A 17,500-nucleotide genomic window follows, 5' to 3' on the forward strand; every position below is an offset into this window, starting at 1 on the left:
TCTTACCCTCCTATCCTGGAGCCCTTGTCCCGGTCAGCAGGAATGCGTGCCAGTGAGAGCGAGGAGGATGGAGGATTCTCTAATCATTACCTACACCCACAGTAAGTATTTTCTTTGTTAGAGTCACTGCAATTATTTGGTGTGAATTCTTTATATGTATATATATATGTGTATATATGTATATATGTATATATGTATATTTGTATATATGTATATGTATATGTATATGTATATGTACACACACACACACACACACACACACACACACACACACACACACACACACACACACACACACACACACACACACACACACACACACACACACACACACACACACACACACACACACACACACACACACACACACACACATATATATATATATACATATGTATTGATATATATAGATACAGATTAATATAGATACATAAATATAGATATAGATAAATTATTCAGATAAAGCTATATATATATATATATATATATATATATATATATATATATATATATATATATATATATATATATACATATATACATATATAATATGTAATATATATATATATATATATATATATATATATATATATATATATATATATATATATATATATATATATACACCTATATATATATATGTATATATATGTATATATATATATGTATATATATATATATGTATATATATATATGTATATATATATATGTATATATATATATATATGTATATATATATGTGTATATACATGTATATATATATATATATGTATATATATTATATATATGTATATATATATATATATATATATATATATATATATATATATATATATATATGTATGTATATGTATATGTATATACATATACATATACATATATATACACACATTTGTTGATATATTTATTTACTTATTTATGTATTTCCACCACCTTTATATAGGTGATAGAATTTTTCTTTCTTGTTTTCATCTTACATTGCATTTGGTTATTCATATTTTTCTTTAATGTTGATTATTTTTTTTTTTCTTCTTTTTTTCTTTCAAGTAAAGGATGAAATGTCTTATAGTACCAGTAAGCAAATATAACATTCATTAGTTTCATTGTGAGTCAAAAAAAAATTTAGAAACACATGCAGACTGTGCTGCCGTGTACCAACAGAAAAAACTAACCCATAAGTAACTTAGGTCTGGTGATTGATGACTTTGCCCCCTTCCTGCAGCATATCATTCCAGCAGGCTTCAGACACCTGGTTTGGGAACTCAAGTGGAGGTTTAGTGGATTCCCACAACCTCTCCCCAACTCGAGGAGGCACACACCACAATGCAGCACACTCTCCAGCACACAGATTTCTGTACCGCTACATGGGCTACAGGAACTACACAGAGAGTCAGTAATCTCTCTGGGGGAGTATGATGTGGACTAAGCATTTAAGGCCCATTACCAAAAAGATTTAAGACTGTAAGGTTGTAAAATGCTGTAATTCTATTGTAGTTGAAGAAGTACCTTTCTGTAAGGGGAGTGATTATCCTGTGTTTTAGGTATTTCCCCTCTGGCTATGGTTAAGTAAGGCATTTAGTTCCCCTTTAATCTTATGAGAAAGTACACATAATAAGCTTGAGTGAGAGTGAGAGTTGATACTTTAAAGGGGGATAGGAGTGCAAGAAGTGCTTGTAATGATATATGAAAAAGGGTGTAAGTTTGAATTTCCATCTTGGAAATAAATGAGTCCCTATGTATGCATTGTGGAGAACTAACCATGATTGAATGGACAGTTAGGAAGTGATGTGTGGCTGCTGTGACTATTGTTTGAGTTCGGGTCTAATTATGGTGAAAACCTTCTCAAATAAATGAATGAAGCTTATGTAAGACCAATTTATTATTAAGTATTCTCAACAACCATGAATGCTCTGTGTGTAAATTAAATTACATAAAAAATAAGGGGGAATTGAGTCTGTACAGCTTCTAGGGACAAATTTTCACTAAATATGTAACCATAATGTAATAAAATCAGTATGAGAATGAGTGAATTGCATGTAAGATGAAGTTAGAATCATGTGGAAGAGATTGATTGTGTGAGGCATACTCTGTGACTCGCCAAAGCTGAGAGCACATTTGTTTACAGAATATATTTTTTTGTTGTCCACTGAGAGGAATGAATTATATATTTTTTTGAATTTTATAGATTTTTCATTATTTCTATATTTATTTCCTATAGTATTTTTTGCTATGTTCTTAGGAGCTTATCTCTAATATTCAGTAGAGAAATTTTTCTGAAATGTCTCTCATTCTTATTTTCTATATGATTCAGTTTGTAATTATTTTCAAGTATGTTTTGAAAATGCACATAACTGTTTTTTTTAATGTACATTCAGGTAGCACATCATTCATTGAGCTTTCATGTACAAGTTATGATAGAAAATGTGCAGAATTTGGACACTGAATCTCATGAATACATTATACACTCACAATAGATGCTTCAGCTTCTTGTGTTCATTAAGGGTCAGAATGAATACTGTGTGCAAGATTGATTAGTTTGTTTTTTCAAACATTTTTACCAAAAGAAAAAAGCTTTAGAATGATATCTGACATATACCGAATGTTTAGAGGGCAGTATTTTCATGTTTAGTTCTGGTCTGTATTTAGAAATATTCCTGTGTAAGTAGTGGGGGCATTTGCATTTAATAGTGATTGAGTAAAGGTTTCATTTAGTTTATTCTAAAAGCATGGAATTTGAAAGTCAGCTGTATAAGTCTTACAGAAAAGGACTAGAGATTTGTGACAGTATACATTTCTGTATGATCAAGTGCTGTAATGTGGAACATTGTGAATGGAAACTCGTATGAGTAAGTTAACAGGGTTTGGAAGAAGAATATTCAGAAAAGCATCTATAGGTGCTTCAACTAGATTCCCAAAGAGATACTGTAGCTTTAGAAACTCAGCTATTCACAATACACTAAAAAATTTAATAACTTTGTCCTATGAAAAATAAGCTTTTATTGTGATAAATTACTCTCCATGTGTAATACCTGTTGCATGTCATGTGTTGTCCTTTCCTCTTGGCTTTTTCTTATACTTGGGAACATAAGTACTAGATATACTTTTAAGCATCTTTAAAAGAATATTGAAAGCAATAGTCTTGATTCCAGCATCTGTGCATGCATGTGTGTTTAGGGATAATTTTGTTGGGAAATTCACGTTCTTGTGATAAGTACAGGATTAAGAAGTATCTGTGATGTATAGATGATAGGTTAAGAGCTTGTCAGGAATTGGAGAATGCATTAATATCAAAGGCAAGTTGGTTTGTATTAAGGAAAGTATATTTTTCTGGTTTCTGAAGACTGTACAGAGGAATTGCCCTGTTTTGTGCATGTGCTTTAACTCCCAAAGGATGGCAAAGGTTAGATTTTTATGTGCATGTACGTTGAAAGAAAATGTGATTTTGTGGTCTACTCTAGTTTACAGCTCTTTCATGTTAATGATTTCATTTATATATATATCATATATATGACTTGGACATTTTTTCTATATGCCATATTTTGTCCATTATGCATAGCAGTTTTTGCATTTACACCTCTAAGGGTTAAGAAGGACCAAAAATGCATACTATAGTATTTGACCATATGAAACTGTACTAAGGAAGAAGCTTAAATGTCTCATGCTTATTGAATGCATATTATGTATAGTCATAGTCTGGAATCTATTGTGAAGTCAGCTATCCCTGACAGACAGTTTAAGAAATAATCCATTTATAAAAGGATAATCTGAATTTTTATTGCAGTTGCAAAAAAATATCAAATCATGGTGCAAGACTGCAATCAGATAGATGAATATATTTGTGTTGTGTAATGTGCTTTTTTATTTTACCATGCTTTACTTTGTTTTTATTAACTTCACTTTATCAAAGGATTATTTTATTAAACACTATCTGTTCCTGTTTCATTCTGTTTTAGACTACAAGGGTGGAACATAACTTTCTGATTAAGATCTACTCAAGGCTTTCTATTCCTGATTTCCTAATTTGCAGAAGTATTCTGTTCAAGATTTATGATTCTAAACTTTCTTTGCCAAGGATTTTAATGTGTTGAGATGATAGATTCAAGTTTTTATGATGTGGGGGACTGTATAATATATTTGTATAAAGGATGGAATTTGTTATAAACAGTGACAATAATGTATCTTCTGTGACAAAAGAATCTTAGACAATATACTGAACAGGTTTTAAAAGTTCAAGGGAGTAAAAGATGGAGGGATTTTTGTTGCATTCCTTCCCTCCTGCGCAAAGTGCTTGTGGTATATTGGAGTGCTGCATGTGTACAAGCTCTTGTTCTTGTCTTTAATGTCTACCTATTTTCTGTTAGAAGAGAAACCAGAAGTCAAATAGCTTTGGCATGAAGTGGAAAAAATTGAGATTTAAGAAATATTGTTTTACTAGAGGTGATGTATTATAATACTCATTTGCATTATTTCACAATGCATTTATGATAGTATGCATGTTTTATGTCTTGTGTGTGATTATCTTTGCATTTCATAGGGTGCTTGTACTAGTGCATGTCTTAACCTTCAGAATATTTTAGATATATCAATTTACTACTGTACATTGTACATTATTTGAGCATGAGAAGTTCCAGTGTCATACCTTAACAAATAAAGTTGACAAATAATGTATTTTACTTGGAGTATATAGCTTCAGCAATAGTTACTGTTCACGTTCTTTTGAGCAGAGAACATTTTTGACATGGAAAATATCAGATATTAGAAATTTGCAGTAGATCAGTAGAAGCGAGTTCCCTGCTATATTCATCCTTTTGCAGGGTTTCGTGCTAGATGTTTATAGATATTCAGATGTAGCCTGTGCTTATTTTGTATTTAATTTCTGTCTTAGATTCAGTAAAATTGTTTCTTCATAGTTGTCTTCCTCTTGCATTATATATATATGGAGAAAGAGGACTTATCCAATTGATAGGTTTTCTTATACTAATGATATCACTGTAGATTTATATGTTGTTCATTTATATCACTGTTTGTTCATGATCTTGGTTTTCTAGGGCAAAAGGAGGCAGGAAAAGTATTGTGCTTTTATTTAGGTGTATAAATGTTTCTATTATCATCCAAAAGAACAATCCTTTTATCATGCTTTGTACTGATTGAATGTTTCCTTTTATTAAGTTATCAAGTAATTTGTAAGTTGCTATACAAATTTTGCATTAACTCCAGCCATTCTTGACCTGCCTGCCTCCCTCTAACTCATGTGGAAGATGAGACTGAATTTATGTGTTAAAAGTTCATGTTCAAATTTATGTGTTAAAAGTTCATGTTCAATGCAGAGGTCAGTATTAGCTCTTAAAGTTATGGTGTCTAATTTTGGTGTTTATTTTTCTAGCTTTGTGTAGAAACATGTACCTTCTTATATATTTATTATCTTAGCATATACTAGTCATAAAAGCTTATCTATTTTACTGCTAAAATTGTTAACTAACTCGATTATAAAGTATAGCACTTAAGCAGAGATTAAATGTATTAGTTCTTGATATTAGAGAGTTTTCTTTATCCTTATCTTGTCTATACATGCACTATATAAAAGTATGAAAATTTGCGGAGTTGATTTTCCAGTTTAGACTATATTTTCTTTTAAAGTGAGGCCTTTTACTAAACTGTACCATAGTAGGGTCAACTCTTGTTAGGAATATTTTGTTTTTGAGGATTTGATCATTGTGTTCAGTAAGGAAAATTGTACTGTATGGGTTTGGTGAATCTAACCATGGTACTGGCTATGGTACTCTATTTCATTTCATATATCCTCTGCAATTAGTGTTATCTTAAAATTATTGTAGATCTTCCAAATGTAAAATATGCATAAAATTCGAAAAATGTATGCTATTCAGAATCCCTTCAGGAGCAACATCTGTAACAAGAAGTAATTTTGTGGTTTCTTTTAATTTACTTTTATTATTCAGTCTAAAAAAGTAGGAAGTATATATCAACTCTTCATGGCTGTATGCAACCTTGAATTTCTGAACTTTTTGTTGCTTTTTGAACCATTTGATACTAGCAGTCTTCATTTTATTTTTATTAGAAAATTTCCCATGTCATTACCCATCTTGTTGCAAGTGGTTGCAAAAAATTATATTTAAATTGTTATAAAAGTTTTGCTTTCACTTGCGTATCATGGCTATATTATACTGTTTATACCTGGCTATTATACTAAAATATTGGTGGTTCTTAGTTTTATAATTAGACAAACTTATTATTAACAGTCTCTTTTTGTAAGACAATTTGCAAGTATCTGAAGCACTTGTATAATATTTAGGTACTGTCAGTAGGGAAAAATATAAGGACTGAAGAAAACGCACTGTAATTTCTCTGGTATTTAATCCTTTATATGAATGCAAAATACAATAATCACATTACAAAATGGATGGCTTCAAGAGTTTTTTATTTTTTTTTTTTAAACTATGGACACAAGTAACGGTGTCTGGTCCTTAGGTATAAACCAAATCTCTTTTGTGTGTGTCAACATTCAGTTACACTGCAGGAAGATACTTGCTGTTCAGGGGACCTTGAGGCACATCATAATTTCCCAGATTGAAATTCTCAAAATGTTCGTTACATACCTATGCAGAGAATGTGTTTAAAAAGAACTCGAAAGGTCGACTCGCCTCCAGCATTACATTTCACTACAAAGGAAGAACTTGTGTTTAAGAAGTCATCATCAAAGAGATCCATTTGAGAAAGCTTGACAACTCAAATGTTTTCATCATAGTGACATGAGTTCACAAGAATGGCCTTGGCTGGGTAAATTTATTTCCTATTTGGGCCACTTGATGCATAGTTTAGTTTGATCCCCTGAGGAGCAAATATAGTGTTTATTAGAATTTCTAGATACCACTGGACATAAACTCTCTAGGAGGTAATAACTTCAAATACTAATGTATGCAGGCAATGGGGACCAAGTACCTAGTTCCTATAAGAGTTAAGGCTCTTTCTCATACTTATGGAAAAGCTTGCTCCAAACTGCATAAGATACAACTGAAAACTGAACCAGACTGGTAAAAGGAGAATTGACAAAAATATAACAACACACTGTTGACAAAGAGGGAATATTAATGATTTATATATATATATAATCCTCTACAGAAAATAAGGCAGTTTTTCTTTTTTTATTTACTTTAATGACACAAACACTCAAGAACGACTTGCCCCTTGAAAGGCAATCCACGTTCCGTTTGTAAAAATGGATGCAGATGGCTTCTGGTCAAGTATTCTGGCAAGTGACTTTTTGTTATTTTCCTTTAAACTAAAAACATAACAAAACTGGGCTGCATGGAATGTCTACTTTACCTACAGAAGCAGGGATGACAGTAATTATAGTAATCATGACGAATAACAATATTCTCCTCAGAAAACATAAAAGTAGCCAAATCACACTTGCACATATTCCTTAGGTTATCCTAACCTAAGTAGTGTCAAATCAAAGCAGAACACAGGATGCAAACAATTTCCAAGCATAAATTCGACCAAAATTCTTAGTTTCACAGAGCCATTTCTCTTGACAAAATACTCTCTATGTCAAGGAGGATCAACGAGACACGAAAGTTAAGGGAGGGGGGCCCTAGTGTCCCCCCAGTACGCATAGAGGGAGGGACTTGGACTTGTGGAGTTAACGGGGACGTCCTGGCCAGTGTCCTTATGTCTTTTTACTCCTTTAACTGTGACAAGGATACCTTTGTCACACCCCGATACTTCAAGCAGAATGGACATGTGCTTCATACAATCTGCACCTAATAAATTATTCTCTCATTTGAATAACAATGGTCTTAAATTGTGGGAGATGATGCATATCAAAAGGCGATATACTTCATACCAGTATCAACTAACAAAATAATAATAATAATTAGTAGTTACAAGTTTACAAGCTGATTAACCATAGCAGAAAATAGACTTACACATTATGTGGAAAGAAACAGTTCCATCTGTGATTTCCTTAAAATCCTGACACAATTTATAGCAAAATTCTCTAATAAGAAAGATTCCTGTGTATAATTCATCGGGGTGTGTGTTTTTTTGTACACAGACAATGGCTTCAATTATCAGGTACAGACATACAATCATACAGGGAAGTAGTTTAGATGTTAACTTAACTTGATCAATCTTCATTACATGTTTGTCATCAAAGTTGTCATCAACCTTCAGTTGATGGTTATGGCTTATTCATCTAAAAATTTTAAAACCTTTTCGAGTAATTTTACAATAAACACCCCCCCAAAAAATCAATTTTTTTTTCCTCTTCAAAAAGAGACAAATGCTGAACATGGCAAACGACAAACAAAATTGTCAAGTTGTATGTATCGGGGCGGATTTGGGGCGGTGGGGGTGGGGGGGGACCTTCCTCTGAAAAATTAAATGGGCTAAGTAAACATCCGAAGCACATCCCGCCGAGTTAACAGAGCTAAAGCAAAAGGGCAAAATTAGCCTCTATGTTAAAGAGTAGAACACCAAACAGTTATGATCTCAGCTCGGGAGATAAGGCAGGAGACGGGGCTATATATAACCTTTGTGAAAAAAGCTTATACAAGAAGAGAAGAGAGAGGACTTGCTAGTGGCTGTGAAATAGGGGGAAGGGGGGAAAGCTCACCATTTCTAGAAAAGAGTTATATCTTTTGGAGAGGTCTCTTAGGAGTCAAGGGTGAGGTTGTCCTTGAAGCTGAGCAGGACCTTCAGGCTTAAGGAACAACTCAGGTGAAATCATTAGTAGTAGGAGGAGGTGGAGGACTTAGAGAAGGATGACAACATTTATTAGTAATTCATATGTAGAATAACATGAAACAAATATTATGACGATAAAATTGTACAAAAATACATCAGTGGTTACTTTGGAACTAGTATATTTAGTCAAATACCTGAATATTTCATAGTAAATTAGTGGACGCACGGCCTCCAAGATGAGACCAAAATATTGACCAATTTTCCCTCTATATTTTTTCTTTCCTAATGGCAAAAACTTTTAATATGGATAAATCTACAATCATACAATCTGGATTTAATATATAAAGCAAAAACAAAATATGCAAACATGCGGATGGTTGATAAAACATAAAACTCTGGCTTGCAGTACAAAACTATACAGGTTTATGTATGCTTTTGATTAACAGTCTCTTGAAAATATTGGATGGAATCCTTGTCGTCACCTGTGAGGTCTTTGCACCAACAGAGCTCTAAGCATCTTCCCAATGGGTTTCTCAATAGTCACCACTGAGTGACACGTGCTCTTCAAGGGGCTCGCTCACTCACTCCCTTCCTTCCTTCCATTTTGTGCTGCCGGAACACTGTAGTGCCTCTCGACATCACCATCCAAATTCCCCAGTTACAGTAACATTGTATTTATTCAGGACTCAACGCAAGTAAGATTCCTATAACAGTTTACACCTAATCAAAAGCTTTGCAGTCCGGCCTGGCTCCACTCTTGGGCCGTAAACCTGACTTGGGACAAGTCTAAAACTGCTTATAATATTCTACTTCATGTTTCTAAATGGCTTCTCTCAGAAAGACAAAAATAATAATAAAATTGAAAGAGGAAACAAAGAGGAATACCTTTCCTGTTTGTCTTACACATTTATCCTTTTGTACAAACAAGTTCCTTGAAAAGGTTTTGAAATTAACGGCAGCAGCTTATCAGAAGCTTGACAGATCAAATGAAAAAAGAAAAAACATCCTTTTTTCTTTTTTGATTTTCTGTTCACGTGAGTGTGACAAACAAAGATGGTATCTTCCGTGTGTGGGGGGGGAGGGGGTTGTGTGTTAAGAAGCTTCATCAACGCGCAAGATCGGGTGATGATGATGGTTGAACGAGGTACCGTCGCTCAGTATCTGCGGCCTTGCCCTCCATACTCTCGAACGCTGCCGGGACCAAAGAGAACAGGGTGATTGGCGACGGGCAAACTGGCGCTGGCCATTGAGGTCTCTGACACACAGATTTCTTATGTAGATGAAGCTTTGACATTTATTGCGAGCTAGACTGTGAGACTGAGAAGAGAGAGAGAAAGGCCTGTAAAGAGATCAGTGACCCCATACTCGTTACCTAGGCTGGTCATGATCATAGTCTCCTCGTGGGTCCTGGTAGCCTCCATACTCGCGCACACTGGTGGGACAAAAAAAGTAAAAAAATAAATAAATGTAAAAACACCAACAGGAGAATGAGGAAAAAAAGGAAGAGAAAAACAAAACAAAACAATTGAAATTCATATTCATCGAAAGTAGGAAACAAGTTCATGACAAACCCAAACTAACTTGGCAAAAAAATAAAACAAAAGGGAAACTTTAATACAATTGAATTATCCTGTGCATAATAATAATTCATTAAGAAAAGCTTTATTGTGTTACATAACAGACTGCTTTATCATATCCTGGGCCTGAATTAATGGTAAGGTTTTATATTTTAAATAAGTAACTTTAGTTAATGACAACACTTTCTCTAATCAGTTACACCTATTCATAAAACTGAACTTTAGGCACTAAATGTCACCACAAAGATTTAAAAAAAGAACCAATAAAAATTACCAATCCAGTCTTCTATCAATACTATAAATTCCACAATAAAACGTGACAAAGCAAGTAACAAAGATAGACAAATAGACAAAGAATAACCTCTTGAAATACCACATTTGTCTGTACAAATATTTAGCTCTTCAGTGTAATATCATTCTACTCAATATCATTAAAAAAAATACAAATTACCATACTGATACATTTTATAACAGATGGTGCCTCTTCATTCTATTATACATATTCATATATCCTTCAATTGCATGAATCTTTCAACTGTACAGATCCTTCTTATTTCTTTTCAACTGGAATTACAAACTGCCAAGTGTGATTTTTTGGGATCCGAAGACTTGTCTCTTCCTAAGGCAATGCTGCCTATTCCTGATCTTGTCAAAATGGACATAAATGTTAATTTCCTTGTCCAAACACATCTTTTAAAGTGGATATCAATTTATGCATATGTAGTCCTTCCATGATTTGAAATCAATTACATTTTTAATTTGAAAGTGTGTGTGTGTGTGTGTAAGTGTGTAAGTGTGTGTGTGTGTGTGTGTGTGTGTGTGTGTGTGTGTGTGTGTGTGTGTGTGTGTGTGTGTGTGTGTGTGTGTGTGTGTGTGTGTGTGTGTGTGTGTGTTTGTGTAAGTATGTGTGCGTGTGTGTGTGTGTGTGTGTGTAAGTGTGTGTGTGTGTGTGTGTGTAAGTGTGTGTGTGTGTGTGTGTGTGTGTGTGTGTGTGTATGTGTGTGTGTGTGTGTGTGTGTGTGTGTGTGTAAGTATGTGTGCGTGTAAGTATGTGTGCGTGTAAGTGTGTGTGCGTGTAAGTGTGTGCGCGTGTAAGTGTGTGTAAGTGTGTGTGTAAGTGTGTGTGCAAGTGTGTGTGTGTGTGTGTGTGTGTGTGTGTGTGTGTGTGTGTGTGTGTGTGTGTGTGTAAGTGTGTGTGTGTAAGTGTGTGTGTGTAAGTGTATGTGTGTGTGTGTATGTGTGAGTGTGTATGTGTGAGTGTGTATGTGTATGTGAGTGTGTATGCGTATGTGTGTGAGTATGTGTGTGGGTGTACGTGTGTGTGTGTGTATTTGTGTGTGTGTGTGTATTTGTGTGTGTGCGTGTATTTGTGTGTGTGCGTGTATTTGTGTGTGTGCGTGTATTTGTGTGTGCGTATATTTGTGTGTGCATGTATTTGTGTATGCGTGTATCTCTGTGTGTGTGTGTGTGTGTATATTTGTGTGTGTATTTGTGAGTGTATGCGTGCGTGTGTGTGTGCGTGTGTGTGCGCGCACGTGTGCTTGTGTGTGTGATGTGTGTGTGTGAGAGAGAGACAGTCAGTGCGAGTGTGACTGTGACTGTATGTTTGTGTTTGTGTGTGTGATGTTTGCATGTATGAACATCTTTGTGTGTATATTTGAGTGTTTATGTTTGTGTGAGTGTTAATTTACATGTGTGTGCGTGCAAATGTCCATTTATGTGTGTAACTGTGAATGTGAAAGTGTGTTGAAGATTCAGATTTGTGAAATGAATACTGTAAAAACTATAAAGTATATGACTATTATCATCAGCTTAAACATGTTATTTAAAATGAGATTTAAGGCACTGCTAACCCTGCTTTCTGGTGCTGAGGGTTCCCCATGGAGAAGCACGACTCCTCATGCCAACACTAATGCACAGTGTCAGTCCACAGCACCAGTGTAAGGTTGAGCGCAGGGTGTAGTATTTTTAATTAATATTAGTAATAGCAGCAGCAATGGTAGTAGCAGTAGTAGCAGCAGCAGTAGTACTAGTAGTATTAGTATTAGTATCAGTAGTAGTAGTAGCAGCAGAAGGAGCACAATAGTAGTAGCAGCAGGACCACCACCTCCACCTCCACCTTCCCTTTGCCATGCAGGTTAGTGACTAACGCAATAGGAGGATTAGTGATTTCTTGTTATTCTGCACCAAACAACAAAATCACTAGTCTTCCACACCACGAGAGCCTCTTGTTAGTTGTCAGTTGAGCTTGGTTGTTAGTTGGTTGCCTAGTGCGTCACCTCTATACATCACTGACTAGGTTACATGTGGATCTATTATGTACATACATACTGGGCCTGAATTGACGGCGAGATTTCATATTTTAAATAAGTAATTTTAGTTAATGACACTTTCTCTACTCAATTGCACCTAATCATAAAACTGAACCTTATGCACTAACTCTCACTTTACAAAGATTTCAAGACAATGAGGTATTAGAAGTACAGATTTACCATATAACAGCAAAATTAACAAGACATGTGACCTACACAAAACAACCAGATTATATCCAAACAGATTCAACTACACATTCTTCACTATAGACATTGAGTAAGGACCTAATTCTTTGCTTACAGATTTTCAGTGTTTACTCTAGCCTACTGAGACCCAATCACACATGAAAGAAATTGCCTCGAGCAGTTAATCACAAAAATGGCGCCCACAAAATCCATCTCTTTCGCAATTATAAGTAGTTCTTTACAAATTTTGCCAAAATAGATTGCAGACCTTGGATTTATAATAGCATAAAACTATGCACTTTTCTTTTGATTATCTGCTCGATTACAGGGACATATCTAGTTTTGACAAAATATCTTACAGTCTTTAGTTCTCCAATTTGCTCAAGACACAAAATGATGTATCATCCACTCCTTCACTCTCTCTCTTATAGGGCAGTATAAACATGTGTATTTATTGCCTATTGGTCACTCAAGAACACCCTTCAGAAGAGTAACATTACCGAGTCTAGCTGAGAGTTACAATGCTATCTGTGCTGGACCTAAAAGGTGCGACTGCCATATAGTACAATTTTCTTCACTGTCAATTGTATGTTATGGTAGACTAAATAAGACTGTAATAATGTTACTTCAATTTCCAGGGTCTGACCATCCTAACTTACAGGAAAGTACTACACCTTTGGCTTAGGTGTTCACATGAAATCACACACACATGTCCAACCAGAATATTGCATTAGTAGAGAGATGAGAATAAAAGAGAGAGAGAGAGAGATGAGAATAAGAGAGAGATGAGAAGAAAAGAGAGAGAGAGAGAGAAAGAAAGAGAGAGAGAGAGAGAGAAAAAGAAAGAGGAAGAGAGAGAGAGAGAGAGAGAGAGAGAGAGAGAGAGAGAGAGAGAGAGACAGAGAGAGAGAGAGAGAGAGAGAGAGAGAGAGGGAGAGAGAGAGAGAGAGGGAGAGGGAGAGGGAGGGAGAGGGAGGGAGAGGGAGAGGGAGAGGGAGAGGGAGAGGGAGAGGGAGAGGGAGGGAGAGGGAGAGGGAGAGGGAGGGAGGGAGAGAGGGAGGGAGGGAGAGGGAGAGAGGGAGGGAGGGAGAGAGAGGGAGAGAGGGAGAGAGGGAGAGAGGGAGAGGGAGAGAGAGAGAGCTGGTTGCACCTCCATCAAGAAATCTGTCCGACAGTCACACCTGCAGTTTTCATACACTAGTACATTTCAAATATTCTATATATTCCTATAGTTTTCTTTTGGACATTCTTTACTCCAACCAATCGATGACCCTAGCACCATCTTTACACAGTGAACAAGAGTACAATTCGCACTGTGACCAGGCCAGCGAGCGAGCCCATTCCCAACCTGTCCCCGTGTTAATGAGTGTTAGTCGTGCGAAGGGAAAACCGTGCAACGCAACGTGCCGCACGCTCGAGGCCGCGCGCGCGTACTCACCTCTGCTGCAGGAGATACTGGGCGTGCTTGATCTGGGGCTCCGTTCCCGAGATGGTGATCACGCGGTCGTTGACGCCGGGCCGCGAGTCCTCGATGGAGATGGACGCGCCGGAGTCGGAGCGGATTTTCCTGATCCGGGCGCCGCCCTTGCCGATGATGGCGCCGGCCGCATCCTTCGGGATTGTCACCTGCGGGGGAGGGAGGACGTCGCAGGTGAGGACGGGGCATGCTTTGTCTTGCATCTTATCATGTTTGTGTCTTTGTGAATAAATATACCATGTAAACAGTTTACGATGATTATTAGCCACATAAGGAAGGAACGCTACGCCCTTGGCGCATGCGACACCTCGAGACACCAACCTGAGTGGATGTGGTGGGCAGGTCGCCGTTGTGCGGGTCACTGCCGTTCATGAAGGGCTTGCCCCCCTTGGAGCGCATGCCGTCGAACTCTCCGTTGGGCGGCCCTCGCATGGGAGGTGGGGGGCCTCTAGGCGGCCCCATAGGCCCGCGCCTCCCGAAGGGAGGGGGAGGTCCTGGGGGTCCGGGGGGCCCGCCGGGGGGGCCCATCGGGCCTCGTCCCATAGGTCCCCCTGGAACCATGTGGGGGGGACCGCGCCCCATGGGGCCCCCGGGGAACCTGCCCTTGGGGGACTCGCCCCAGCCACCATACTCGCTGGCGAAGAACTCGTCGAAGTTGTGTGGGTTGTAGGAGTTGTACAAACCTTTGATGGGACTCTGGGGGTTGCGAGAGGGAGAGGGAGATTAACTTTCGATCCGCTCTGCTTACTCTTCATTTGCTTAATACTTATTTCTACGATTCTCTCCAGATCTCTGAGCTCTTGATTACAGATTACAAGCAATGCTAAAGCTGAAGCTCCACCACTCATAAGGAGGCCGGCAGAGCAACATGCTCGAACCAATATCATCAACAATAACAATTAGCCAATAACATCTCAATCTTAATCGAGGCAAACCCCCAAAAGACGTCCCCCTGAACCCTCCCTTTAACCAACGTGACTCTTAACCCCTTCAAAGCCCGCAGCGGACCAACTCGGGCGCCTTACCTCCTTGATAAGCTCTAGTATTCGCGTGATGGTGAGGATGGCACGCTCACGGTCTCCTGTGATCTGGATGACGCGGTCTGTGGACTGGGGACAGCAGTTGGTGTACACTTTTATCTGCCCTCCGCATTCCTGGAAAGACCGAAGGGAAGAGACCGGTTAGAAAGGGGCCGGCGGAAGGCGAAGAGGATGAGGATGAGAGAATGATTTATGGACGCCTTATGACGACGACAGGACGGCACCTCGAATGACTGGGCAAATGATGTGCTTTTCCAGCATCCTCCTTTCAGGATGAAGAAGTTACAAAGGTAATACTGCGATTTCAATCTTAAAAGGAATTTTAAAATAGTCCTCAAGCACTCTGTTATTCTTGCACGCGCGCACGGGCACACATACATACACATATACGAACACAAACGTACAAATGCATATCATGTATATACATACACTTTCCTATATCTGAAGAGACAGGTCGAGTTCAAGGGAAAACGGGAAAAAGAGAAAATATACGGGGGAACCAGAAGCAAAAGAAAGAAAGAAAGAAAGAGAAAAAAGAGGAAAAAGAAAGAGAAACAAGAGAAAGTGAAGAGAGGAGAGGGAGAGGAGAAGAGAGAGAGAGAGGAGAGGAGAGAGAGGAGGGGGGAGGAGAGGAGAAGAGAGGAGAGGAGAGGAGAGGAGAGGAGAAGAGAGAGAGAGAGAGAGAGAGAGAGAGAGAGAGAGAGAGAGAGAGAGAGAGAGAGAGAGAGAGAGAGAGAGAGAGAGAGAGAGAGAGAGAGAGGAGGGCGGAGCGGGAGGGGAGGGGACACAGCTGAGGGCCCGGGCGGGTCTCCTGGGCCAGCTTAAAGGTGGTGTACCAGGACGTCCCGCCATCATTCTGCGGGCCGTCAATTCAGTGTAGAGTGATGTGTGGCAGATGGACCTCCCTCCCTCTCTCCCTCTCTCCCTCTCTCTCTCTCTCTCTCTCTCTCTCTCTCTCTCTCTCTCTCTCTCTCTCTCTCTCTCTCTCTCTCTCTCTCTCTCTCTCTCTCTCTTCCTTTCTTTTTTCCCTTGACCTCTGCCTCCTCGTATATCTCTCTTACATTCTCGCTTTTCTCGTCTCGCTCCCTCTCTCCTCCCGATCTAAACTCTCTTCCTCCGTCCTTTCTTTCATATCCTCCTCCTCCTCCTCCTCCTCCTCCTCCTCCTCCTCCTCCTCCTCCTCCTCCTCCTCCTCCACGATCTCTCCCGAACAAAATTCCAGAGGACGCTGCTCGCTCCCTCCCTCCTTAAAAAAAAAAAAAAAATCCCTACAGTAGAAGAAAAAAAAAAAGCCGAGAGGGTACATGTTCCCCTGTGTCTGTTTGTTCGACGGCGTGCGTTTGTTTGGCGAAAGCACGTGCATGGGCGTGCGAGTGTCCGTGGGGCCGCGTGCGTGCAGCTGTTCGGTCGATAGTGGAAGGGGCGGGGGGAAGAGGGGAGGGAGGGGGGGTAGAATCCCAGGGGAGAAGGGTAAAGCCAGCAGTGCCACCCTTCCCCTCCCACTTGAGAGGGCAGGAGCGAGGGAGGGAGGGAGGGAAGGAGAGAGGGAGAAAAGGAGGGAGAGGAAGGAAGAGAAGGGGAGAAAAGGAGGGAGAGGAAGGAAGAGAAGGAGAGAGAGAGGGAGAAAGAAAAGTAGGGAGAGGAAGGAAGAGAGGGAGAAAGAAAAAAAGGAGGGAGAGGAAGGAAGATAGGAAGATAGGAATGGAGGAGGGAGAGAGAGAAGAGAAACAGGTATATAACAAGAAGGGAAATACAGAAGCAGTGTGTGAGAGAGACCGAGAGGGATGGAGAGCAAATATATGACGAAATGAAAGACAGTAAAATGAAGACAGCGAGCGAGCGAGCGAGAGAGAGAGAGAGAGAGAGAGAGAGAGAGAGAGAGAGAGAGAGAGAGAGAGAGAGAGAGAGAGAGAGAGAGAGAGAGAGAGAGAGAGAGAGAGAGAGAGAGAGAGACCCCTCCCTCCTTCCCTTCGTGCAATATTCAACCTTCCACCTTCCCTCCCCTCTACCCCCCACCCTCCCTTCCGTCCGAGTCACCCCTAGGCCTCCAAATCTGTCACTCTAATCCCCCCCTCTTCCCTACCCCTCCACCTCCTCCTCTTCGTCTCCCCTTTCCGTCCCTCCCATTTCTCCTCCTCCCCTTCGTCTTCCCATTCCGCCACCCTCCCTCCCCCTCTTCGTCTCCCATTTTCTCCCTATATT

General features: G+C 38.9%; 3 protein-coding genes across 5 annotated transcripts in view; 2 read left to right on the top strand and 1 right to left on the bottom strand.

Annotated features, from left to right (window-relative positions):
* The window catches only part of LOC113820118 (G protein-coupled receptor 137Ba), a 19,704-nt gene extending 14,171 nt beyond the window's left edge, over positions 1-5,533 (top strand). For all 3 annotated transcript variants that reach the window (XM_070123072.1, XM_070123071.1, XM_027372385.2), the window contains 2 exons: positions 1-101; positions 1,223-5,533. The exon at positions 1-101 is cut by the window's left edge and continues 6 nt beyond it. In XM_070123072.1, coding sequence (XP_069979173.1) covers positions 1-101; positions 1,223-1,397 — 276 coding nt within the window. In that variant the 3' untranslated portion in view covers positions 1,398-5,533. The remainder of the gene's footprint in view (positions 102-1,222) is intronic.
* The window catches only part of LOC113820865 (SET and MYND domain-containing protein 4), a 271,966-nt gene that overhangs the window by 51,979 nt on the left and 202,487 nt on the right, over positions 1-17,500 (top strand). The gene's annotated exons all lie outside the window — the stretch shown is intronic.
* The window catches only part of LOC113820513 (heterogeneous nuclear ribonucleoprotein K), a gene marked incomplete in the record, with an annotated part of 149,243 nt that continues 138,098 nt past the window's right edge, over positions 6,356-17,500 (bottom strand). Inside the window, 5 exon segments of the mRNA XM_070123073.1 lie at positions 6,356-9,897; positions 10,079-10,138; positions 14,220-14,407; positions 14,580-14,954; positions 15,284-15,412. Coding sequence (XP_069979174.1) covers positions 9,861-9,897; positions 10,079-10,138; positions 14,220-14,407; positions 14,580-14,954; positions 15,284-15,412 — 789 coding nt within the window.

The sequence above is a fragment of the Penaeus vannamei genome, chromosome 6 (genome assembly GCF_042767895.1).
Source record: "Penaeus vannamei isolate JL-2024 chromosome 6, ASM4276789v1, whole genome shotgun sequence".
NCBI classification, from domain to species: Eukaryota; Metazoa; Arthropoda; class Malacostraca; order Decapoda; family Penaeidae; genus Penaeus; species Penaeus vannamei.